Below are 27,415 nucleotides of genomic sequence, written 5' to 3' on the forward strand. Positions count from 1 at the left end.
ATCTGAAGCCTAATCCTGAAGGAGAATACTATTGGTGCCTTTTGGCTGCTATAGAAAGCCCCCCTGCAGGACAAGCCGGCCCCGCCAGTAGGAGACTCTCTCTTTCTCGGCATATGGACCATTTGGTGACTTCAAAGCTCTCAGGCCTCTTTGTTCCTTTATCTGACATACAAATTGTGGCGTCCACACACAGCTGATAACAATATTAGTCTCTCTGTTCTATAGGAAGGCTGCAGGTCTGCTTTGTTGGAAGAGTAAATGACCAACTGAGGTTTTATCAGGTGATTTACTGGTGTGCTGTGCCAAAGATGAGCCATTGAACTCTGTTAATATATGTTTAACACTTGTTTATTATTATTATTATTATTGTAATTGTTTATTACTGAGAAATACAGAGAAGATCTCAGTTGGTTTTAAAGGTTTTACAGCTATTGATCAAGGATGAAAGGCTCTTTTCTGTTTTTTTCTCTGTAGGTAACTGCAACTGGTCTGCCCTTCTGGTCTGGATCTAAGAGATGTCCTCACCCTCTGACCTTTGACCCGAGCAACTTGAGTCACGTCTGGCCCTGTTCCTCATGCTGTAACATACACTCACTTGATGTGAATGACAGAAAGATACCACACTATTTTGTTATGACCTCTCACATTCCTTATTTAGCTGGTCTCCTCTGCACTTTCAACTTATAATGGGTTTATTTCTAACCTTTAAATGCATATGCAATAAGATACAGACACTCTGCTCCCTTGACTTTTTTCTGTATATTGTCATAATGAGTTACAATAGACACAACGAGGCCCCAATTAGGGGGAATCACAATATAATTGAGAATAATGGTGCAATGATTGGAGTTTTGCTTCACTTCTCGTCTTTTAACAGTCTTTCAACCTTCTTTTTATATGAAATGTGATTTAGTTTTGAATATCTTCTACGAACACAATGTGTTAATATGAGTCAAATCATATCACCTTCAATACGGCTTCATCCAATTCAGGGTTGAAGGGATAAGTTATGGATTTTTTACAAGTTCAGTATTTTTCGGTACAACGTCTTTCTCTTCATGACAATTTTCGAAAAAGTTATACTTGGATGTCTCCTTTAGACCACTCATATGGATTATGTGGTGGCAGCAGCTAACCTGTATGGGCATATCTACGGGATGGAAGGGACAAAAGAGCGCACCGCCATCCGAAATATCTTAGAGGGCGTTCAGGTGCCAGCTTTCACTCCCAGTTCCTCCGTGAAGATTCATCTTACTGACCAGGAGATGGAAGAAGACATGAAAAATGACGGTGACGAGGATGGTGAGTTGGTTTCTGTCTCTGGGATATCATAGAGTTGCATTTTTATTTAATTTTTTTTGATTTACAAAGATTCTCAATAAAACGTGCTATTTCGCAGGGTCACACGAATAGATTTCACTTTCAGTTTGAGTGTGTTTTGATGAATGAGCGACATCATGTGCAAATAAGAGTATTCAAATAGAGATTTAATGTGTATTCTGTCTTGCTTGCACTAGAACGATCTGCTAGAAACGGTATTGTTTTCAGTCAGTTTTCACTGTCTTTGTGTCCTTCCTGCAGAAAAAGCCCGGCTCGAGGAGTTGAAAGGAAAGTTGGCTTCATCCTCTCTGAAAAGCTCGGCTCAGATGTTCCCCATTGACTTTGAGAAGGTATGATGAGTGCCGTGACTCCTCTGCAGCACACTCTGCAGAGTCTGCAGACAGTGACGCAGCGGCGACGGAGTCATGGCAGGGAGCTGCACTCACAGTCATAGGTGCTTTCAGAATATGTCTTTTTTTTCTTCTCTCCATCGTTGGGTCCTCGGTGGCCTGAATCCGAGCAGGTCCTAAATAACAGTCGCGAAACAGTGCTGGCTCTGTCTTTGCACACTGTGCTTTGAAGCAAATTATGTCTATAACTGTGTTTCTGTTTTCAGAAATAATAGGAGCAAAACAGCAGCTCAGTCAATCCATTGTCACTGAACAGGTTTCTGTGTGAAAAGTAAGGCAGCACACCTCTGTTGATGTTTGGCAGCAGAATGGAACTGCAAGTAACTCAGTCTTTAACACTCAGAGCCCCGAAACAAAGATTTCCCTGTGTAACAGCTTCACTGTGTATCTAACCACTGTCACAGTCACTGTTCACACACTTTCACTCAATGTCTTAACAACTTATCACTCTGACCGGACATTAAATCAGGCTCAGTTCTTGGCTAACAAGATTCAGAATGATTAATTTTTTGTAGAAACTTATCAGGGAGTGCCGAGTTAGACATACTGTACTCCCAAATTCCCAAAGAATGTCCCGAACAATATCCTCACCAAATGTTTCCTCAAATTCAGTTTAAATTCAACACAGTTACTTGGTGGAAAAAATCTCTCTCTGAGCTCTTGGTCTCTTGTTTCTAATCTTTTGGAGACTATATTAGAAAACCTATATACAGCTTATGTTTCTGGCGTACAGCCTTCCTGTTGGAGTTTGCATGTTTGCTTCTAGTGTTTCTGACTTACTTATAAATCTGTATTTGATATTGTGCAGTTGCCTGTATCTCTCTATGGGCTGTGATGGTCTGCTGACCTGTCCAGACTACCTGCATTCATCCTTATTCAGCTGAGATCGTTCAAGCTCTCCACGGCTCTGAATTGGTGGGAAAGGTTTTAAATGAAGTGCATCTGCAACCAGGGTAGTCCTTTAACCTGCAACATTACATAGGAAAACTTCCCATGTAATGTTGCATGCAAGCAGAGGATTGACAGCATGCATTTGGCACTTTATAATTGAATTTCTTGGCTTCAGCAGAATTATTGAAAATGTTTAAAAAAAAAAAAAAAGCTTGTTGAGTTTAATTGTAGTATTGTTTTGGCCTTTTCCAGCTGAAGTTTTTTTTTTTATTTTGCATTCACATTATATCAAGAGTACCCAGTGCAACACATTAAGAAACTAAATATACTGTAACACAATTATGTATAAGTAATGCATTGAATTCATAGCAAAGGAAAACAACTTAACCATACAACTAACCCAAATAGATATGATCAGTATTCTGTGCTCCTTTGCAGCCATACTGATTTTCCCCCGGCGAGGAAATGTTTCCTCATTATTTCTACCATTAACCTGTTGACTTTATGACCCATCTATGTTTTCTGGGTTTTTCCAGGAAAAAGAAAAAGACTGAAAGGAGGCTAGCAATTATTTATTTGTCACCTCTCAACAATAAAACGTTTAGTTTGAGGATAACAAAGCCCCTTTGGCTCCTCTAAAAAGGAGGAAGTCACAAGAGGCATTGCCTACAAGATAATTAGTTGAACCACGGTGACAATGAGAGGAAATCCTTTATTTTATTTATACAGTATTCCTGGCTCAACAAAGGGCTTCATCCAAGCCAGAAAGTACCCAAAGAGGAATTTGGAGAGGGTGAATGACTTTAAAAGCAAAGAATTCAGTGACTCAGTAAAGTGAAAGTGTATGAGGTAAGTATGTGCATATCAGGTATCATATTGAGTAAGAACCAGATTTCCAAATTTCTTTTGCTTCATTTTCATCCCTATGTGCCCTGGTCTTGCTGTGGACAGATGGAATGTGTGTAGGAGGGTTTGAGAGGCATCGGGTTGCCAGCTTGAAGCCCCCTCAGCCATCCGGGAGTGACAGTCACTGCCACCGCTTTTGTAGAGACGCGCCGGCAGAGGCATGACCTCACTGGCCACGTCGATCAAAAGAGAAATCTGATTTCCACTGCGGCACGATACGGTGACCAATTCATATATCAGGGTGATTTAAGTGACATGGCAACAAAGAGGAGAAAGTTCAAAGACGGAAAAGAGCATGACATCAGTAGATATGTGTGGCTTGGCAACGGACATGGGCCTGAAGGGGCCTCCAGCAACTTACATATACTAACTTATGTAAAAAATAATCAATGGCTTTATAATGTATCTAGGTGTGTCTTTCGGATTAGATAAAAATAAATATAACTTGTCCCTCCGGTGCATTTTATATGTGACTAACATGACTTTAACTCTCCGCCTACTGCAGGATGATGACACAAATTTCCACATGGACTACATTGTTGCTGCATCCAACCTCAGAGCAGAGAACTATGACATCCCTACAGAAGATCGCCACCAGGTCTGGAATTTTATTGTATTTTTTTGTGCATTTGTTGTGTATTTTTATAATTTTACTGTATATATATAATGGGAGAGCGAGAGAGAAAAATAAAGATATAACAGTGACCTAAGGGGCCTAGAAAATATATATAGCTGCCAACTGCTCCCCCTCCCCTGGGGTCATTTTCTTGCTCGGTGCCGCTCACACCTGCCCTAAAGCCACAGAAACAGCCTCCTCACCCATTGTTCCCGGAGCAGAACTAATCACAGCACTTTACCTGTCGCCTGGGAGGTGACACCTGAGCCAGGCCTTGTACCCACCGCTCCTGCAGACACACAGCCAAGACAGATGGAGGGGAAGGGGGTGCGGCAATGCCGAGTGAGGGGACACAAAAGAAACCTACCCTTCTGTAATCTTACACACAGGTGCGCGTGTTGCATCTTGTTTTGGAATAGCTTCACAATTATTCACCATTTAACCAAGGTTGTAGCTCAGCTTCTGTGTGGACGTGTTCAAGTCATGCAATGTATTGCACATTCAAGCGGTCATGTGGCCTGGCTCGTATCTATACTATTACTATAGATATGTACGTGTCTTCGGGATATTGAAAGTGAGAGACACAGTTATTCACTCATTTTTTGGGGAGTTCTAATGACATGCAGACCAGATAATTCTTGTCTCTAAATTTCTCACATCTATTTGTCCCTGTTGTGATAAACTGGAGATCCTGTCAGTGGTGTACCCCACCTTAACCCCCCCACCCCCAAATTAAATAGAACTGCTATTTAAAATGGATTACACATAAGCACTGGCTTTGTATTTGAAATGTGGAGTGACACTGACAGACTGCATACAATGGAAAGTACTGTGCAGTACAATTCATACATTCAATTTCCACTGTGTCCCTCACAGAGTAAACGCATTGCTGGAAGGATCATTCCTGCCATCGCCACCACCACAGCTGCAGTGGCAGGCCTGATGTGCCTGGAGCTGTATAAACTGGTGCAGGGTCAGCAGGAGATGGGCTCTTACCGCTCCGCCTTCATCAACCTCGCTGTGCAGTACTTTGTCATGTCGCAGCCCAGTCGGCCTCAGCCCTTCAAAGTGAGTAAGAGCTCTGTACAATCAGTCATTTTTAGTTATTAGCTTTGGGAGTGGCTAAAGGTTGAGCTCTATGATGCTTTCAGTCACTTTTTCATAAGAAAAAGAAAGGCACTCTATAAGGTTTGACAGACCCCTACTGTATGTGCACTCATATTTTAAATCCGTTTGCTTTGGGGATCAGTCTGTTGAGTTCTGTGTGGATTTATATCCGTCCTCCTGGGTTGAAGAAACTTTAAGTCATGAATGAGTGGTCTGAGAACAAGAATCAACAGCCTACTGTCAATCTGTTACCCATAAAGTCAGTGTTTAGGTAGCTCAATGTAATCCTTGTGGTATTTTAATGCAGGAAAGACACAAATAGACCCATACTTGACTCTGTGTTCAAAGAAATTAAGTGAACTCAAGGCCAGTGCAAGAGAAAAAGAAATGAGTTGACCCTTCTATGATAGAGACCTTTTTAGGGTCAAAATAGACTTTTCATCTGAGGTTATCAACATTTTTCAGGACAATCACAGTTGTATACTTGTAATGCTGCACAGGCTAATGTTTAAACAAAAGATTAAACACGGCTAAAACTCAGAATTAAGTCTAAATGAATAATTGATCAGTTGATTTTTGCACTCTTACTAGTTTCTCTGAATGAGCATATAGCTCACCTCTTGAGGTAATCAGACACTAAATCCACACTCTCCAGCATTCCCATTGAGTGCAATGGAGCTCTGACAGGCAGGGGTCATGAGGGGTCACCGAGTGGGGTAACTGTGTCCTGCGGGATACGAGGTTGCAGTGACAGGGGGCTCCGAGACAGTGGAGATCTGGTTTCAGTTTTGGTTACGGGCAAAAATTCAGCATCTGCATAAAAGGGTGCCATGATGACAGGGGCAGCTGTGACTTTCTCCGCAGTTGTGACGTTCCAAACATGCTTTCCTCCTCAGACACAAAGACCCTGGTGTTCTCACAGTTGTTGCCTGTAAACTTGGTCGTGTTTGCGCATACCTGTATCATTTCTCCCGCCTTCTAAATTTTTCTGGGATAATCACAATGTTCATTGGAGCAGCACAGAAAATTGCACAGTAATTGCAAACAGTCTTACTGACAGAGTGCCTGACATCACCCCGGCCAGAAGGCATATGCAGAGGCTGAATCATTTAGTTAGAGAGACTGGCGAACATTAATTCTTTCCAGACTTGCACTGATTGAGCTTTCCTGTTTGTATGTTTGACAGAAGAGCCAAATCAGAGGCTGGATGTGACGTTGCAGAGATTCTGTATCCATGCTTCCAGTGTTGAAGAGACATTTCATAAATGAGAGGCGCACATATAATGAAACACTCCCTGAGATGAGAAGGACAGAGGTGGTTCGCTGCCAAATCTTCAGCATTACAAGTGGGAGATGCTGCATGTTCTGCCAAAACTAACATTTCAGTTATAAGTATTAATGATTAGTTTAAAAATATCTATGATGCCTTCTTCCTTCAAAAAAAAAACTCTTCTGCAACCTGAATTGATGATATCTTCGATATAATCTCCATTTTGTGCATGCCGCATACGAAAAACTGAACTGAACATATAATTAGTGTACATTTATAAACACAGTAAATGCCCTATATATTTTAATTATTTCACCGAGTGAGAAACCCATAAAAGTCAGGAACATTCAAAGAGGCTGTTAAAAAGTTTGGGACTGCACCCATGGAAGGAAATCAGTCTATGACTGCACCATGGGCACCACTTACCTGACATACCTGGCTCTCTCTCTGGAAGTCTTTCTTTCCAAGTGTCTCAAGCTAAATATGTGATGGATCTCTTTCTAAATGTGATCCTCATCTTGAGGAAGAATAAAGATTACAAAGAGCCAAATTCAGCAGGTCAGGTGGATGGGGAGCGTTGATCATGTTGGTATGGGCCAAGAACTCACACAGTTCAAGGTAAAATATCCCAATCGAGCATGCAACTCTGCAAAATGTGGTGCATTACCAAAATTTTAATTAAACTCCGGTCTTCAGATATAGTAACTGTCTATTGTGGTTTAATTATGCATTTCTTCCCACAGGATTAGACTCTCACGTCACTTTGACCTGATATATATATATAAATAATGTGAATCTAACTGCTTCTCTCCTCCAAGCCTCTGAGCTTCCTCTGTATCCAGCTGGTGGTCTAGACATTATCTCACAAGCCAGTGGGGGGAAAAAAAAAGTTTAAAAGCTCTTTTATTTCCTGATACACTTTTTTACGTTGTGTACTTTGGTGTGGGAGCAGCAGATGAGTGAACAGAAATGAGGGCAAAATGCGCTTGTTAATAATATTCTTTTATCTGTCTAATCTGAGATTAGAGATGGCTTTGGCCGGCTTTTGAAGCAACTTCAGACATGCAGCTGTTAAATGTCACTGATCAGACATGCATTATCAAGAGCTCAGCTTACTTTTGCAGTGACTTAGACCTCTCACTTCTCGGGATCAGTCTCAGTTCATTAATATCGAGTAACCACACTCACATCTCACTGGTTTTACTGGTGGTCCCCCGGATGTTTGCCAAAAGTCACAATATTGTCAGCAGCAGGTAGATTACGATGCCTGGCTTGACATTTGAATGACAAAACTATCTGATTGAAATGGTTATTGTGTGACTGTGGCCTATTAGAAAAGACACTTTAGATGCGGTTGGGTAGCATTTTATCCCTACAAAACAGTTTTTGCTCTTAAATTACAATACATGGTTGCTCAATCTCCCCCTATCTTAATCACTTTCCAGAATGTGTTGCTTTAAAGCAGCTGTTTCCGAAAATAGGAAGTTCCCCTGGCTTTCCCCTCCTGCTGCTGTCCTCTGTATAAAGGGAGAAATATGTAAACAAACGGGAGACTCTCTTTGTGGGATCAACACTGCGACTCTTGGGCATAGCTGTCTTCCCATGTGTTGATGTTTTTCTGTTTGAGGACCAAGGCTACAACAAGCCCTGCCCCCTCAAAGAGAGAGAGAGAGGCAACAGGAAGGCAATCTCTGGAGAAGTTTTAACACAATATTTAAATAAGATTAATCATTTATATCTCACAAAGTGTTGAAACCCCAATAGGTACATTTGTGGCTGAGAAATGCATAACGAATAGGTGGACATGCAAAAAGTAGGTTTGTGTTTCATTAAAGTTGCACTTAGCAATTGTATATATAACTAAGAGCTAATCTGCACTGCCACGTCGAATTTTCAGCTTGTTTTGGTTTCATGGCTTCAGTTAATTCTCAGGCATCAACAACAGGGAGGCCATTTGGGGGAAAAAATAACACTGCAATAAACAGGTTTTTGTTATTGTTTTTAGGCATGTAAACAACAAAGTAAGCTCCATGTAACTACACAAGAGATCATGTGTTTCCGAGGAGTTCGGTTCAAATCAGAAAAGCAGCTAATATTAAATAACAAGAAAATTACTGTCTTATTTTTAGCTTTTTTTTCGCAACTCAAATATTGACAAATTGAAAGTTGATTATATTTACACGTCGATGATCGTATTTGAAAGAAGGAGTGGTCATCTTCACTTCGGCTCTTCTGGTGCAGGCCAACCTTTTGCAGATGAAAAGTCACAACACATTAAAGGAAGTTTCAAGAGCAGCAAAGATTAATGACTTGCTGTGCTCGTGCAGCTGTAACCAAGCCGCAGTCTCAGTCGGACACGTCACTCGAGGCCAGGACAGAGGAGGACATGTTTCAGCTGCGTATTAAAAGCTTGACTTTCTTCCCTCCAGCAGCTTGCCCAACACTCAGTGTCTGCTCTCTTTATGTGTCTGCTGGACTGCCTGCTGGTTCCATGCCATGGAAATACTCCCTCTTCCATGCCTGTGCACACATCCTCCACACCCTGGTCTTAGCACCATGGCCTTTCACACTCCCTCGGTGCCCCTCTTTTCTACCTTTTAGCCTCTAAATTGAATTAACAGTGTTGGAGGCAAGATTCCTGATCTCTGGAAAGCCACTCAAAGGACGATGCTCACACTGGTTTCTTTGTTAATTGCCTGCAGAAATGATGGCTATTTCCTGCCTTCACAGGAAGCAGTGTATTGAAACCAGATTTCCAAGAGAGCAGTGTGTGATCTTGTTGTATGCTCTGCAGAGCGCCAGGAGGAGGCAGAGATGTTGTGTTCATCAGCTCCAGTCTCTGCTTCTAATAACTTTTCATCCACACATTGTTTACTGAATGTGTGCTCAACAAAGTCTGAAAGAAGCCTTGATGTATAGATAGTGAAACGGGTCTTCAAAGTAGAATGGGTTAGTTGATGTCTTGCATGTAGAAAACAACACCTGTAGCTAATTAATTTGGGATTTCAGCACTTGAGTAATTGAAGGCGTCACATCTGTCACACAGAAAAACGGAGGATGCCTGAAAGAGTGAGAGAGACCAACAAAGAAGGAGCTTTTCCTCACATGTGGTTAAATCTGCTCTGGCCTCCACTGGCTGTGCCAGTAAAGAAAAAGGGTGAACATGATCCAAGGCCCTTTGGGTTCCCTGAGGACCACAGAGGGCATTGTGCAGTTTGTAACTCAAGACCCACACATGAATAGTGCTCGCGGGATAATGAGTAATCTGTGATCAGCATAAATGGCTTGTGCCTTCTGTTGTTTTCTGGGATTGTTTTTGTTGTTGGTGGTATTGTACCTGTACTCTTTAGGTTGTTATGTCAGTTGACCTGTACTACAACTTACATTATTTAGATGCTATCTACTATATTAAATCAGTCAGGCAGGATAAGATATAGCAGATGAGTTACTAATGGGTGAAACCAAAGTCTTCAAATGTTTTATTTTACAGAATGGTACTTATAAAGTCAGTATATTCACTGTTTTTTCAAAGTCATGTCACCGTACACATTTTTGTTTGAGGTTGACTTCTCATTATGGCCTCATGAGAAGTCTACCTTTAGCAGAAGGGACACGTTTTATTTCAAAAGAAATCCAATGGGACTATATCAGTCACTCGCTTAATGCCTGGATTTGATTTATGAGCTTGAATAAACTTCAGTTATTATTATCATGCTCTTTGTTAGATTTCCATACAGCATAATGTCTCTGCATGCTTTCGTTTCAAGTCATCACTTGTGCACACATCAGGCTGAAACTGCTGACTCAGCCTCATGTAGAAAAGATACTGGATTACTTTTTTTTTTGGGAGGGGGGGGGGGGGGGGGATCTGCTTCCCTCTGGGTATGGATTTTGTTTTTCAGGATTACTAAACTTTTAAATGGGACTTACTGTCTTAAGTAAGAAAAGTAAGTACCTGTATCTCAGTGAATTATTTCTGTTTGAAGCACAGATTAAAGCAACCAGCATATCCTTTTCTAAACATGCAGATTTTAAGTGCTGTGAATTTGCCTCCGTGCATTTCTTTCTTATTTCTAATCAGCATCACTGTACACCTCCAGCTAATTAGCTGCTGACAAGAACTGGACATTGTATTGACGGACAGCTATCAATAGCCCCCGTCACCCGTCAATACATGCGTGAGTTGCATCACTCTATACAGCATCGCATCACGTAACCTCACAATGTGACCTTTGATTGCTGAAGTTCAGATCAATGCTACAAATTAAGATGCATCAACAAATGACATAGTGATCATGGACTCCACAGCTGTATGCTGAACCAATGCTTTTACATGAAACCTATGCCAGTTGTATTAGTGTGGTTTATACACCATACTATCAATAATCACTATGTGTTAAGATAATTATAGTAGTCATGAAATACTTAATAAATAAACGTACTGCGTATTATGGTTTTTAGATGCATTAAGTAGATTGTTTTCATATAACTGTCAATCACAATGCACCCATGCAAACACTTTAAAATGATAACATAAAATAAAATGATAGCTATTACTCTCCCGATTTTCCTGGTGCTTAACTTCGAAGCATCTTCACAATGATTCATTGCTTTAAGAGTGCAAATCTATGGCACATTTGCTGCTTGAGTGCCTCCGCAGGCTCCAGCATGTCAGTGGCCCATTTGGAAGAGTGTTTTATTGACTCAGTACTTCTGCCCCGGGTCATTTTCAGTCAGGTGGAGTGCTGTTATCTTCTCATTTGAAAGACAATCGCATTGGGACCCTGTTTGCTGTTTTACACGTCAATGGAGGCTTTTCAAAAGCACTGGTCCGCTTTTAGCCTGTGTGTCAAACTCGGCACTCGCATGGGAAGTGTCTTTGTGCTGCTGAGCCGTCCATTTCACTCCTCCTCCACCCTGCATCAAAAACACAACCCCCCTCTCTCAAAACAACACATCCCTGATGAAGAAATCTTTAATATATCTGGTTGGGAATCACTTTCTATTGCTGGAGCGTGTAAGTCTGGTATCCCGTCAGCTCTGTGGGGTGTTATGATAGCAGAGTGCTGGAGTGAGCAGCTGGAGGTCCCAGCCATCTGTTTCTTCACTGCTGGCCAAAGAAACTGCTGATCAATAGTGATCAAGAAGCAGATGACACTCCTGATCACATAAAGAGCATGATTTACATGACAGTACCCATTGTCAAACACAAAATCAATGAAACAGCAAAGACGATGACACATAAACAAGAGTCTCACCACTGACTGTATGAAATCTGCCCCTTAGCAGAGCTTATGGTGGTCTGATAGTTAGATGATGCACAAAACCCAATTTTTTACAAGACTGCTGACTATTAATGCAAACTCATTGGTCATATTAAAAAGATCATGATGATTGCTCTCACCCGATTACTTCCTACAAGTATCCAGTACCAGTTCATTCTCTAGCCGCACACTGTATTTTGGGGCTAACGTGAAGCCTATTAAACACATCCTGGGCCACATAATGGTGTAGTGGTTCGCACGCTCGCCTCAAAATGAGAAAATCCCTGGTTTAATTCCAATCATGTGTTTTTCTGTGAGAAGTTTGCATATTCTCTCGCTCTGTGAGTGTACTCTGTTTTCTCTAATGTTTTCAGGGTTAATCGGTGACCCAAAATTTTCCGTGAATGTTAGTATATGTAGTTGTCCATCTCTCTGGGTTTTCTTTGTTATGGACTCGTCACCCGTTCAAGGTGTCACCTACTTTCACCTGTCGTTGTCTGGCAGTGGCTCCCCTAGATAAAGCTGTAAAAGATATTTACTTCACAGTTTCCAGTCATTCTTATTATGACGTTACTGTCGTGATGTAGAACAGTTGCTTCTGTGTTGCATGAATGACGTAATCGCTGAATGGTGGAGTCGATACGATAAGAGGAAATTGATTGTTCATTTGTGTTTCCAATAAGTACAGTGTTTGTTTGAAACCACAGAGGGTGTTTCCTCCCTTTGGTTTACTATGTTATGAAATTGTGAACTACTTTTAAAGATGCTTTTGAAGTCTGTTGTCAATATCAGTGTGTCTCATGCACACTCTGTATTCTATTCATATTAGTTTTTAAGCTGCACAAATTAAAATTTTGATTTTATGAAATATAATATGTGAAATACGACAGATGTTAGTTAAGTTCAAAGCCAGTAAAATAAGAAAAACTCAGCTCACTTAAAAAAAACTGTCTCAAGTTCTAGAAGTTAGTTTTTAACCTTGGTGCATGCTGACATATTGTGCAGTGTACAGCATAATAATCAGCAGCAGTGAAATGTAGCTTAACGTCCAGGCTCAGTTGAGGTCTTAGTGACGACTTACCACATCGTCTACAAAAGGAAAACAGACTAAAACTAAAAGAGATTAAGATGAAAATATGATCTCAAGAGACCACGCAGATCCTCCGTCTGCCTCCTCTGAACCTCGCTTTAAAGCCGTCCAAAGGAAAATAGTTGCCTTTGAAGAAAAAGGCCTCTTGCCACAACGGGTTGTAAAAATTTTTCCACTGTTGGGATTGAGGCCAGATAACGAGGCTGAGCAGAGCGAGACTCTGCAGATGTGTTTCATGAGGTGGGCTGTTGGTAGGGGGACTTATCAAAGTTTGCCTACTTATCACAGCTTCCTGTCCCCAAAAGTGCTCTATTGTCCAAAAGGCCAGAACTGAAGTGTGCATTATGAAATCTAACGATTTCACTCCAGATGCAGCGGTGGTGCTTAACAACCTACCCGGTTTTGTTTGGGTTGGACTGGGACTGTTTCTGCTTCTTTATCGGGTTCATTAGCACGACTTCCTCTGGCTGCATTTCCCATGCCCTCGTGTAATACTGGAGACTGGAGCGTCTATTTTTGAGCTCCATGAATCAGTTTTGTTGTTATTGTAAGAGATTTTGTGATCTTGCAGGTCACTTGTTGCCAGCTGCCTGAGTGGGGTTTCACATTGTTCTGGAATTCAGAAAGAAATTACATGATTCAAAGTTTTGTCTCAACTTCAGAATTAACCTTCTAATGACTCCATCAACTCAATTCATTTTTGTGATTATGTTGCTTCAATTATTGAGAAATGTGTGAGTGCTTCTGCCCCTTTAAAGTTTACATTTTATTTCTAATATCTGTCAGTTTTTCAATGGTGCTGCCTGTTTTCGACTGCATTCAGATGCTGATGTTGCAAATGAGCTGGTGAATCTTGTAAAGCTTGTGAGTCTTGCAAAGCTCTACCACTCTCATAGGTAGCTCCCAGGTTTTCTACTTATACAACGTTTTTCAATTTTCTAGATCTGAGTCATGCTTATTAAAGTGTCACATCCTATCAGGCATGACATTCTGTGGTGGTTTGGGCTTTATTGGGCCAGTGACCATATTTGGTGTCGTTGTGTAGCAAATAAAAACAAATCAACAAATAAAGATAAGACAAATAGGATCAAACAGAATAAACTAAGCTCAAGTATAAATTCAATAAAGTAAGATTTAAAACATCTCTAATAATAACAACAGCAGCAACAACAGCTTATTTTAACACTTGCAACAATTCAAATACAGCAGCAGTCAATGCGGTTTTTGATCTATTGAGGGAAAAACTGAAATACAAAACAAAATTGTGATGATATAATAAAATGCTCGAGAAAGATGTTGTTTTTGTAGTATTTCCTACACCACTGACCCCTTTGCTTAAGTAAAGCATCTTCTGTGGGAAGACCTGATGCGCTTGTATTTAACTTTAAAAAGAAAAAACTGTGCTTGGACATGTGCGGTGTAAAACTACTGAAAGTGACCGTATCTATTTGTAAACATACACCAAATAAGTCTAATGAGTCATGTTATTTTTTTGGTTAAATAACAGAGGTCAGAAGAAGAAACTTTAGTGTATAGCCGGCATGTAATGGTTGAAACAACTTTATAGTCCTAAAATGTGTAAAATGTTCACCTCAACACATTTTAAACACACTTTAAAGTGCTTTTCTAAAGCAAGAAACTTTCAGTTTTAAAGCAAACTACTAACCATTTTGCATCCTGTAATTTCCTCTTATAACATGTTTGATTGGAAAGGCAGATGGTGAAACCAAAACTCGGTCAGCTTTTGCCTCGGGTTCTCTCGAAGGTTTTCAGATCTTGCTTTGACTTGTTGTAAATCAGAGTTCATGATGCAGCCAGGTCCTGCCAGCCTTTTGATCGTAGAAGTCGAAAAAGTTGGAATGAAAGTAAAGGGGAATTGCTCACATTTTGTAGCTGTATATTATAATTAGAGAAGACCTTTTATTTGTCCTTGCTTAAATCAATGTCTTTTTTTTTCTCATATTTGACTTTGTTAATGACGATGGAAATGTTTTGATTCTTTTTTATCTGTATCCGGCCCTCACTTTTAGTTTTAGAAAGAGGCGTTTTGAAGTTGTGTGTGTCTATTCTATATTATATGAGGCCTAAGATTTAGATAATTGCTTTTGACATTCAGGTTTTTCAGAAAGACAAAGGCAGCTCTCTGGGTTTCCTGTCAACAAGAGGAAGCAGCCTGCAGCTTTGGCTGCGCGTCAGATGGGGAACTTCATAGTTGAACTTGCCACGTAGAGAGAAAGAAATTTGTAACATGCATAGTGAAGAACTATGAAGAAAATGCACACTTTAGATAGAGCATATGGAGTCATTGGGAAGAACACTTTTTGCAAGTCTTCATTGTGACTGAAATTCACATATGTGCATATGCAACACATGGTGAGAATCAATTGCATTTGAGAAATTATGAGTTGCATTGAAACACTAGATATGTCTCCATTGGAACTTATTGTTTTGGCACACAGCTGCTTCATGTTTCAGGGGGAAGTTTAAAGCGCCGTTTGCAATTGAGACTATAAAGCAGATGAGAATTTTGGCAAACCTCCAACAACAAGGCAGACCCAGTGTAAGTTTATATATGTTTCCCATATGTTCATTGCTGAGGCTTCATGCCACCAGACCGATGGAGTGGCTGTTTGTCACGTCCGCATCCTCTGGAGTTAAACTCTGTGCTATTCAGACATCCCGACTCCGAACCACCAGCTGTACTTTATTAGTCCTTCCTTTTTTTAAATTAATATGCAAATGTTAGAGACCAAATAAACATGCACACCTTAAAGCTCTTGTGCATTACAGAAGGTCGTAAGTAGATTGCACATACAGACCAAAGTTGTACTGGTTTAACTGAATGATTTTCATGTGAAATGCCCACTTTAAGTCACTGCTTGTGTTAGATAATCAGCTGTCTTCAGCATGATCTCCTCAGCGCATTTGGAATAAAGCATTTGTGCTGACCATCATGGCAGCTGTCGTCTCCTCCAGCCTCTCTGCTTGTGATTCGTCCATCGTGCACTTCTCCCTTTAACAGGTGACTGCAGACTGTAATTCTGCACCACAACCCCCCCCAAATAAAATCTCCAAACTCCTTTCACTGTATAAACTTGCACAATTCTTTTGGTCATTTTATTTTCTGCTTTTCAAGTATAATCAAAGTAGTTAACAAAATAAGAATAAAAAAAACCCTGCAGTAAAAGTGTGTACACCACATACCGTAGATTTTGTTTGGCGTCTCTCAGCAGAGCAGCTTTAGTTATTTTCCACTCTTTAGTTTAATGTTTCTCCGAGAGGAACACAATATCTTTCTGCTTCGCATGCAATTCAGAAGTTTTGTTGGAACGTCTCGGTTTTTATTGTAGAAGCCGCATGATAAACCAGAGCTCTGCTTGTGGGAAACCATCTGAAGCAGTTTCCAGCAGCCAGTTTGCTTCAAGCATGCTTGTTTATTTTCTTTCCTCCTTATCCAGTGAATAGTTGACGTCTCTCTATAGACCCGCTCTATATAGTCAAAGATATGGGAGGTGATTTGCTTCGAGTTCCTGTTGGAGTGGTGCGACAGACATGGGGGTGGGTGGGTGTGGGGGTGGGGGGTAGCGAGTAAAAATACCCTGCACTCCTGTTTCACATTGTGTAGAATCAGCATCCACTCACAAAAGAACTGAGGAAAATGTCTGGCAAGGGACTACTGAAAAATAAGTTGTTGTTTTTTCAGTTTAACAATGATGTTTTGTTAAAAAGAGCAACTAAAAGATTTTTTATTTTTTTATAAATGGTTAAAATACGTTACTCACACATCAAGGATCAATCACTTCGGGGTTACGATGTGCATCTTGCAAACAGAATGAGCTTTGTCTGAAAACTGGGACAAAGGACGTAAACACCCAGTTAGAGAGCGTGCTGCGAGCGTGTCTCCATCAACCCAAAAACCCTGTGAGTGCTGGGAGTTGTGCAGGCTGGTCAGAAAGTTCCCCTTGGTTGCCGGAGCAGAGATAATTGGTACCAGGTTCAGCCGCAGTTTTGGTATTCACAGCTCAAGCCAAGTTTTGATCTTCACAACTTCTACTACCAGACAGTGTCTGTGTGTGAGCGAGGTTCGTTTAAAGTGACATATTTTGACTCGATTTCCTGCGCGTGAGGAATCCTGACCCGTTTCAGTCAGGTGGTATTTTTTTTTTCCTTACGTCTCACACGTTTGGATTATGTTGTTTAGTGTAAACATGTGATATCATGTGAGGGCGGAAAGCTATCCAGTGGCAACAGAGGAGTCTTGTGTGTGTTTGCAGGGGTTAAATTGATCAGTCTGGGTGTCAGGACTTTGTAGTGTGTCTTTGTTTGGAGGTCAGGGGTCGATCCTATAGGAAGAATGACTTGTAGGATGGCGAGTCACTGTCGGGTCATCAGTCCTAAAACCTGATCCTATGAGACGTGAGAGGTATGACGACAGTGTGTTTTTTTTTGTTGGGTTTTTTTTTGGGGGGGGGGGGGGGGGGGCTCTGGAGCCTGAAGCAGAAGAAATGAAGGATTTATATCTGTTTGAATGAATGTGGATGCTCCTTTAGGTCTTACATGACTTTACGTCCTCGTGTCACATGCAGTTCAGTGATTGGCTGAAGATCTATCAAGTCACGGGTTCTATATCATAACTCAGGCTTGCTGCACTGATGAACATGAAATCAGGACTTTCATCCACCACTTTAATCTCGAATCTAATGTTTCAACAACCGAGTTTTTTGTTAATCGTACTGAGAATTAGATTTGTGTTTCTATCTATTTAAGCATAAATCCATTCATTTGCCTTCTGCATCAAACATTTTATAGTTTCATAAATTGCAAATGATTATTACTTTCAGATTAGATTCAGACAATCAGTTTGAGTTTAATCAGGTCCCAACTGGGCACGACTCGGGAGTTTGTGAGGCTCAAGAAGAATTGATTATGAGATGTAAAAATGTAATAAAGGTTAATAAAACAGAAGTTGGTAATGGGGGTAATCATTAATATGATTAGGAAAGGTGTTTTTACCATAAAGAATGGATACGTATTACTGGAAAAACTTGTGAAATGTAGTAAAGGTAGAAAAATTGGTACGACTATCATAAAAAAAAAAAGTTTCCCAGCAGCGATGCAAAAATGTTAGGAAATGTTCAAAATCCTGAAACCAACCATAGAAGTTGGTGAAAAGTGGGCACCAATCCTGTGAAGCGACTGTGTATGCTGCAAATTATGTAAATCAGTTCAACTGTATCAACTCAAAGCGAAATCAAATAAGATTTCCGAGAATTGCTTGTGCTGCTCCTCAGCTTTAATCTAGACATCACTAGAATGCAGGTTTTACGAGCAACGCTTCTCGGCTTAACTTCTCAGCGACTGGAAAACTGTGAGACTGAAGGCTGAAAGATGCGACGTGACAAATGAAACGAGTCACTTCAGGAAGCTTCTTCTTGACCTGGTTGTTGATTGCTCTCAACTGCTTTGTAGCACAGCGATGACAAATGCAAACCTCCTGTCTTTGCGTGTCCAGCACTCTCTTTACGGCCTCAAACATCTTCCACACATCCCTCACGGCGAGCAACAGTCCGTCTGTCAACTTTGACCATGTGTGTGCGTGTGTGTGTGTATGTGTGTGTCTGTATGTAATGTTTCCATCATCAGGTCGCAGGAAAGAAATACACCCTGTGGGATGACTTCCTGGTTGAGGGCAGACGCGGTGGCCAGCAGGAAATGACCTTGGAAGATCTGTTCCAGTATGTCAAGGTACGGCCTCCTTATTTCTCTCAGCAAGGAAGCACACTTTCTTCACGCTCGGTGCAATGAAATAACACATTTTATGAATGTTTTTTCTTTTTTTAGGAATAAACCTGTTCACCTTCCTCCCGCGCACACACAAATCCTGTTGTTGGAAATGATCGGCCCCCTTTACACCTACCATTCGCAAGCGCAGTATTATATAAACTGTATGTTTCTTCTCATAATAGTCTGTAAAGATTGAGGTCAGACGAGTAAAGATTTCAAACAGAGAAAGCAATTTTAAGAGGAACGCCTTGAATGTTGATTTCAGTAACTGTGTTACATTCACACGCTACCATGACATTGTTGTATTTAAACAGTTTTGTGACCTTCATCTTATCATCAGCGATGCAATGCAGGAGCATCAAATAACAACCAAGTGCATCCGCTTTACAAATGTCACTTCCACCATTTCTTATATTATCGCTCATGTCATTTTGTTGTTTGTTTTGAAGAGTTTCAATATACGGACAGGATACCATCACATTTATTCAATATAAGCTTGTATCTCAACTGGGAGAACAGTAAACTAGCAGTTACGCTCTTCCAACTGATTGCCTTTAAGTATAGTTTGGACAGATTTAAGAAAATGTGTTCATTCATACTCTGCATCCTTGATTGTGGAGTAATTTCCAAAGAAATGCCAAGCTGGAAACATTCAAATAAAGCAACGGAATTAAAGGAAGCTTTAGGAATAGGCTGCTGCTTTTTAAAAAAAAATTTAGTACTTTGTTGTGGTATTTATTTGTAAATATGTTTTTAAATTTTCTAGTTTATCTTGTGATTTTTCACTTGCTACCATGTTACGTACCCAAAATCACCTATTCTATAAGAAATCTGACTTATGTGAGATATTGCCTTCGTAACACAAATTACTTTGTGCAAAACATTCAGACTGGTATGAAAAAGTCCAGCACAGGTTAGAAGAATTAATAATTGAATAAAGCAAATAAAGGGGTATAGAAACTTAATCTAATTAAGATTTCTTGAGAGAAAGAAAATAGTTTTTCTCTGCAGCACCTTACCACACAAGTCCAAGCCTTTGCACATCAGAGATGAGCAGATCGCCTGAGCACAGGAACTCCAGCCTACTTTTGATTCAAGCACATTCTTGTCCTGAGAAGACATTTGTTTGTTATTTGTTTGTTTATTTTAGGAGGTGAAGGTGAAATAACTAGGCATAGGTTGTTATTGCTGCAGGTTTCATTTTACCTTTCACTTGTTGGGTCCCCTGGTTTGCCAAGGTAGACGCTGCAGAACTTCCTGAAGTTTTGGCCCATGCCTCGTTTGCTTTTCAGACTCGCGCCTGCGTTAAAATCAAAGTTGTGTAAAGCATGTAGCCACACGCTTGTCTTTGCACTGTATATTAAACCTGATTGTTTGTGTTTGTGTAGGAAAAATATAACTTGACTGTCTGCAGTCTCTTCTACGGAACGGCTATCTTGTACAACGGACACAGCGATAGGCTCAAGAAGAGGTACGTCCAGTAAAAACAAAGATAATCTCCAAATGTTGCACTGACACTGTGCTGCACAGATAAGTGATCGTGATAAGCAGTGTCCCTATGTTTGTTTAGAAACTAATAGCAGGATGAGATGTGATGAGTGAATCTGTTCACACACACACACACACACACACACACACACACACACACACACACACACACACACACACACACACACACACACACACACACACACACACACACACACACACACACACAGACACACGAACACAGACGAGTGAGACCTCTCCTCAGGTTTCCCTCTGTTTGTTGAGGACTAAAGTTAAGGTGTTAATTAGGTTGTTTGGGCCTGTTTAGAGCTGCTGCACATTAAAGGGAGTTTCAATTAGCCCGAGGGGTGAAATGAGTCACATATCACATGCTGTGAACTCTCCCCATCAGCTAAGTCAGAGTGAAACGTAGATCCTCCGGGATGTTTTGAATCCCAGAGGAAGTGAAACTAATAATAAATGAGGTTTGACCGAGCAGATTTCACCTGGTGAATTTTGATATCTGATTTCTGTCTGAGTGAGGTCTCAGGAAAAGAATGCTGTCTAATAATTTTTGGGTTTTTGCCAGTCGTGTCTCCGGAGAGACGTTTTTTTTTTTTGGTGCTGTGGTGAGATTAGACTCCAGAGCAGCGAGGCGGAGTGCCGACCATGTGGACGGCAGACCCGACATGACAAATGCTCCCTGCTGTACCCCGCTTCCTGTGCAGTTGGTTTGCCTCGGGTTTCCTGTGTTGGGCCACTGAAGCTAACAAAGCCCTGAAAAAAATCACCCCGAGGAAGTTTCCAGCCATTCTTCTTAGTTTTCACCGTAATCTGTGTGAAAGAGTTTCCAGCACATTCACCGTTATTCATCACCGATGATTGTGTTAAAGGGGTAAATGTGTGATTCACTTGTCGTTTTCAGTTGTTTTTGGACGATGATAAAAGTTAATAGCAGGATAGTTTACACCTGAATAATGAACATTGTTTATTCATTTTTGACATACAGATTTAAAGGCAGTACCTTCCTTTTAAGGCACCTAACATTAAAAACATAAAGTCGTATTACTCATTACGTTGCATTTATCAATGTGTGCATTATGTTTGCAGTGTGTCCGAGGTGGTGAAGACAGTGACGAGAGCAGACATCCCTCCACACAAGAAGATGCTGGAGTTGATCCCCTCATTTGATGAAGATGAAGACTGTGAGTCCGTCCCAACTATCCGCTACCTGCTTGTGTGACGCCATCGGTGCATCTCAAACAGCTGCCAAGTGACACGCTGAAGTCCACCGAAACACTCGATTTACTTGATTCACTTATTCCCAGACTCCAAACCGTTTACTTAAAAAAATATGTATATTTGTTTTCGTTGTTTTTTGGGGTCTTTCTCCCCATTTTGTTGTTTGTTGAAAGAAAAATATGAACAGAGTGGGGGAAAAAGATTGATTTACAGAGACATTTTGAGTGTTGTTGAATATCATTGGGGAAATTCCTCAGGTAATCAGTTCAACTAATCAGTGTCCAATCCTTCATTTTGTGTCTTTACTTTGTTTCTTTGTTGTATTGGAAAAGAAAAATCTTACACAATAAGATTTCTGGGTTTTTTTCAGGGGGTAAACAAGTATTGCGTTTAAGCTCTTGTTTGACATTTTCTTTTAATTTTTAATAATACATGCAAAGTCTTTTATAGTTGAGTAACTGTTGAGCTGCTTGATTCGAGATTTGATCACCTGCCAATGTTGATGCAGTGCAGGTTCAGTGTGGTAGTATTTTTAGTGTTGAAGGGAACAAGACACTCACCTCACCCAGGAATCCCAGAGCAGCTGAGAACAGAGAGCCTGCATCCATCTGTCAGGCTGTTTCGAGAATCCTCAGCTTTTCCACAACCTCACAATGTGGTTCACTCTCACATTGACATGTCTTAACATTCTCAGTTTTCTAAATTTAAATCATAACTGGCCCTTTATCTCATCTCTGTAATCACTTATATGAGTTCATCATCACTATACGATTGGGAATGTGAATCCTGAATGCTCTTTGTGATTAAACTGTTTTAACAACAATGAAATAAAAATAACTTTAAAAAGTCTGTGCATGTTACTGATCAACTTAACTCCCATAACCATCCTTAGAATTGCCCATCCACTTCTACAGCAGTACACAGAAATGGATTGACCACATCACACTTGTTTTATTTTTGCCAACAGAAAATCCTGAGCAGTTTATACCACATCACTAAGCTTCAGTGTCTCCATTGTGTGGTTTTCCACAACTATTAAGCATATTTCCAAAAACATGCCTGTGATGCCATCAAAGGATGTAACCAAACGCTATGCAGATGTCGACAGCAGGATTCCTGCAACACACGGTCTCATGAAATGTTAAAAAGCTGATCAAAGAAGACAATAATATCTTTGAATTTTAAGTTATTTTTTAATAGGCTTTGCAATGTTTCGCGCTGCTCAAACTTCAGCAGGAACTGGAGACATTTTCATTAAATACAAAAATAAAAATCCCTTTTGTTTCAGAGGTGTTAATGCTGAAAAATGAAACAGTCTCATTGACATTTATGATTGTACAGTCAAATATATCCAATGATGTCGTTGCATATGATGGGCTGCCGGCTGCCTGTCTTCATCAGGGCAGTGAATTGGTGGAAGTCAGTGTCCAGCTGATGCAGTCCTGTGTGGGACTGGTGAAAGAAAGGTTTAAGGCCCTGGAATCCCACAGGACAAGACATCCGCTTGGGAGCTCCTGCAGCCCTGTGGGCCTTTGTGGAGTCTGCTGGCCTTTGCCTCATCTCCACACCTTTAGACATCCCTGCAAGTCTCCGGCGCATATTACCAAGAATGTCTTTGGCGAGACGCCGGCCTGCACTGGGCTTCAGTTCTGTTGGCTCAGGACAGTCTGGAAGGTCCATCCAGTTCTTTATCAAGTCAGCAAAACTATTGTCCCCCAAAACCAGGGGCTGTCTGTTTCTGCTGCGGCTCAACAGGGAGGTCGTCCAGTCCTCCGGATCACCGGCCTCGAATGAAGTCCAGCGTTCCAGGCAAGCATCCGAGGTCGATTTAGGCCGAACACGACCAGAAGGTCCAATATTTGTCCGGAGACATGCAGAAGAGGACACTCTCACATTCCTGGTCCTCCTCAGCACCACACCTTCATCCTGCCAAGAAGCCTCAGAGTAGCCCGAATCAAAGTCCACACTCTTGTCGCTGCTGGGGGAGCCCTGGGCCAGCCGTTCATGCTCCTGCTCGCCCTCCTCCTCCTCCTCGCCCTCCCCCTCCTCCTCCTCCAGCGGGCTGGCCAGGCAGCAGGCAGAGTCGTACGTGTTGGCTTCGCTGGCGTCAGAGACACGTAGTCGAGTGAGTCGCTCCTGATGTGCTCTCTGTTTGCAGAGCCGAGTTACGGCGAAGGACTGAACGCACGGTTCGCTCAGCGGCCTCGGCCTGCTTATCTGCTTCAGGTCTTGCAAGGATCTCATCATGTACTGCATTTGATCCCGGAGGCAGTCGGCAGGATCTCTTAAACACAGCTGCACAACGAGAGAGAGACAAACACTTAGTGGGGCAGGCAGAATTCAACTTCAGTATATTTAAAGACAGCCCTTCTACCAATAAAAAAAAGATACAGCAGAGTGGAGAGCAGTGCTGCCGATTTCCAAAATATCCCATCATGCCCTGGCCAGTGTTGCTGAGGCCTGAACGGTTCCTTGTGTTATTCCCACAACTGGGCCAATAAGATTTTTATTAGCTGAGATCACTCGGCACTGTGACCATATAACAAGTGAAGTATTCCTGACAAACCTCAGAGCTGTTTTATTAAGACCATCCCATGCTGAATTATTCCCCCCGAAAAAATATTTCACCCTTGGAGAGCCAGAGACACATTTCACAGAGGAATACGAGAAAAAAAAAAGTTGTTCTTTCTGCCTTCACAAGTTAAAGGGGAAGTTTGAACAAAGTGGAGCGGAATCTGCAGTGAAATGTGAGGGCTCACATATCCTCTCTGGACTCCTGCAGCTCACAGGAAGTTGACTGGTGTGTGGTAAAAAGCAGGAAATGACCGCAACATTTTGGAATTACAAAAAAATCATGTATTCATTATGAATCATACCATTTTGTAGTTTTTAGGCATAGATGAAAAGATGGAGCGAAAGCTTCACCTTTACAAAATTGATTGAAAATGCCATTTTCCTGTATTGAAAAGTCCAGTGTAATCCTCATACAAAGGTGTAGTTTTTGTTTAGTTTTTTGCTCTCGCACAGTTTGTTTTTGTGTTCTTATAATATCTGGTTTGTTCAGCCTCCTTCTCTTGCCACTGTTTGGCTTGGAGTAGTAAAGACACCACAATGCCATGATGTTATCACAGCTGTGGGCGCTGAACCATTTGGCCCCCGAGGGAGATTTATCAGACATACAGAGAAAAACCCACAGTGGGACTCAGTGGTCAGTCTGCCACTTTTAAAATGCCCTGTTCTTCTTGGCTGCATACATACAAAAGGGAGAGGTGATTCACCCGGCTGTATGCATTTTGCCAAGGACAGTTTGCTTTGACTGAACTGTGACTTCAGGGTTAAACCAGCAGCCTTGGAAAGGTATTCCTGAGAAAGAGTCATAAAATACAAAGTAGGCCTATATTAGGACCAATTCATTAAGTGTTTGGTTTAACACAATGTGAAGAGTACAACTTTTTAAGACACGTGGATATATTGGTAATACTTTTAATTATAAAGAAAATAACTTACCATTGCGTTCGAGACAGTACTTCAGTATGAGTTGATGTTATTTTCTGAAACAAAAGAAAACTGCATTAAGCTTGAGACCATTGCTGACACTAAAACACATTAAACTTGATGCTGTAGAAGTAAAACTCACCTTGTTTGGATGCAGAATAATCCCACACATGCACAACTGACAGGAAGAGATACGTCGGCGCGTGTCCCCCCTCCTCTGGCCCGGATGAGGGGCTGTCAGAGGATTTTGGCCATGATGACTTTCTGCCTGCAGCCAATCAGCGCTCAGCATCACGAAGGCAGCCAATCACAAGACACCTGAATCAAGACCCCGCCTCATGTGAGAGACTTATATCATGTAGTCCGCATACTCCACGTCTTGATTTGTTTAAATTGCAAAAACAAAAACTAAAAACTTCCAAATATGAATAATCGCACTAAGGACAGTAGTTACACTGATTAGAAAGTTTTTTTTTCTTCTTGAAAGCATTTTTTATGTCTCACACAGCTTCTCCAGACAGATGTGCCGATTGACTGAAATCTCCATACTGCCATCTCGTGGAGGGGTGTGGTTACTGATTGATCATTCTTCTAATTGGCTCTTTGAAGTGCAAATATCCTCTCAAGATTTCACCTCTGCTGCAGATAAAGAAAATTTAATAAAATGAAGTCCGTGTCATTACTGCACCTCTTTGATTGTGTATTGTGGTGAACTTCTGACACACTCTTGTGTTTACTTCAAGAGAAATATTCAATGCAATCAGTGAGGCGTCGACACAAGACACGTTTGAAAGTTTCCTGCAGGCATTCAATTACTTTTCTCCTCCACGGATCAGACATCATGTGTCACCTTTGATCAAAGATCACACAGGTGAGATTTATTCAGTGAGTGCTTCTTAAGCACTCTTCTGATTTTATAATTGAAAACTGTGAACGTCTCTGCAAAAGGAAAAGCTATTGATTTGCATTTTTAAAATGTTGAATGAGCTGGTAATCGTGTGCCAGAATGTCTGTTGTTACATTTGCGTACAATTAATTTAGCTTTACTTTGTAAATTATAAGCATAGCTTTGTCCTTTAAAATCGCACTAATGATCATTGGCAGTCATAATCTGTCAAAGCATGATTAATCACCTAGATGATTTTCACTTCCATTTCAAATATTTATTTTTACACCGCTTTCGGTTGGTTGCGTGTAATGTATGCAAAGTGTGACATAAATGAATTAAAGGTGAAGTCGCAAGAAGCATAAAAAGGATTCACTGAAAATGGTACGAATGATGTGATAGACTGACGACCTGTGCAGGATATATGGACTAATGATGTATGAAGATTTTCATTTCACATAAATAACTTCAAAAGTTGATGTCAGAAAATTAATGTCTGGGTTTATTGAGAAAATATAAATTCATTGATATTTGTTCCACAGGCACACTTTCATGGTACGGTTGTATTCTTACCTGCACTGTCAAACTCTCCTGATACACTACTGTCGATCAATCCCCAATGCCTTGTGTTTAAATATCATAGCCTTTTCTCAAGGACAGTCTGACTCTCTCCAACCCGTTGCTCCCTGACCAGCAGTGTACAGTCTTATCTGTCCCAATCCTTCATATTTTCCTCAGATTACCTCTTATCAGTAGAGTTTATAATGTTTGTATTACACTAACATTGTTATTGCTTTCTTCCAAATGACCTTTTTCTTGATCTGTGCATCGGTCCATTTTTACATTTTAGACTGTTATTGTGGTGTGCAGTCAGGGACAGCAGGGATAATCAAAAAGTGATTCTGAAATCTGTGTCTGGAATCAATTAGTCTACTTGTTCAGCATGCAACTTTATCCAGACAACGACTGGTTATATTTTGTGGAGGTCAAATCTTCTATGTCCTATAAACGCATCACAGCTCCTTCTCTCTGCTGGGGGCAGCAGTAACTGCGTTGCTAACCTCTGATCGAAGCTGGACGCTACTATTGGGTTAAAATGTTGAGTGACAGTAGCATCAGCCAATCAAATTTTGATGTGTTATTGACGGAACTCCCGAGGGCAAGCGGAGTTTCTAGCGCTGGTCTGGATGTCGTCATTGAAATGAGCTTCACTGATTGGTCCATGGGCAGGTGCGTGATGACGCGCTGTTAACATCTGCTATTCTGAAGGAGATGGCGGCTAATTCAACAGCAAGATCGGGTGATACAATAGCGGACCTGCTTCGGGTGCCTTTTTCAAGGTGCCCGTTTACAGAAAAAAATGGAAATTGTGTGTAGAGAAAGACCAAAGGCTTTGTGCAGCATTTTTCAGCGGAAAAATACCAACACTACGACTGGGTGACAAGCTAGCTGGAACACAACCAGCTGCTCTGTCGGCCATGTTGATTCTTCAGTACAAGCTAACATGGAGTAGCAGTGGTTTTAGCAGCCTCATAGAGCCATTCATCAAAAAGGATCACAGGATGGATTTCATCTACAAGTGATGGGTGAGTGCTAGTTTTGTATTTATTTATTTATTTTTACTTTCTCTGGATTAGACTGGTGTT

General features: G+C 41.0%; 2 protein-coding genes across 4 annotated transcripts in view; one reads left to right on the plus strand and one right to left on the minus strand.

The window, feature by feature from the left end:
- Positions 1–22,237, plus strand: part of uba7 (ubiquitin-like modifier activating enzyme 7) — a 32,139-nt gene extending 9,902 nt beyond the window's left edge. The window contains exons 17-24 of one of the 3 annotated variants that reach the window (XM_080461912.1): positions 475–600; positions 1,101–1,302; positions 1,582–1,670; positions 4,033–4,125; positions 5,020–5,211; positions 18,518–18,619; positions 20,047–20,129; positions 21,257–22,237. In XM_080461912.1, the coding sequence (XP_080318038.1) occupies positions 475–600; positions 1,101–1,302; positions 1,582–1,670; positions 4,033–4,125; positions 5,020–5,211; positions 18,518–18,619; positions 20,047–20,129; positions 21,257–21,389 (1,020 nt within the window). In that variant the 3' untranslated portion in view covers positions 21,390–22,237. Of the gene's footprint in view, positions 1–474; positions 601–1,100; positions 1,303–1,581; positions 1,671–4,032; positions 4,126–5,019; positions 5,212–9,566; positions 9,684–18,517; positions 18,620–20,046; positions 20,130–21,256 lie in introns of those variants that run through there. The other 2 variants (XM_080461913.1, XM_080461914.1) reach the window with 2 other exon arrangements.
- Positions 22,238–22,316: 79 nt separating this feature from the next.
- On the minus strand, positions 22,317–25,106 carry inka1b (inka box actin regulator 1b). The gene is made up of 3 exons (XM_080461276.1): positions 25,026–25,106; positions 24,896–24,939; positions 22,317–23,683 (listed from the first exon to the last, which is right to left on the minus strand). Exons 2-3 carry the CDS (start codon positions 24,896–24,898, stop codon positions 22,730–22,732), a joined length of 957 nt encoding a protein of 318 aa, XP_080317402.1. The 5' UTR covers positions 24,899–24,939; positions 25,026–25,106; the 3' UTR covers positions 22,317–22,729.
- Positions 25,107–27,415: the final 2,309 nt, after the last annotated feature.

This window comes from Lipophrys pholis, assembly GCF_963383615.2.
Source record: "Lipophrys pholis genome assembly, chromosome: 4".
NCBI classification, from domain to species: Eukaryota; Metazoa; Chordata; class Actinopteri; order Blenniiformes; family Blenniidae; genus Lipophrys; species Lipophrys pholis.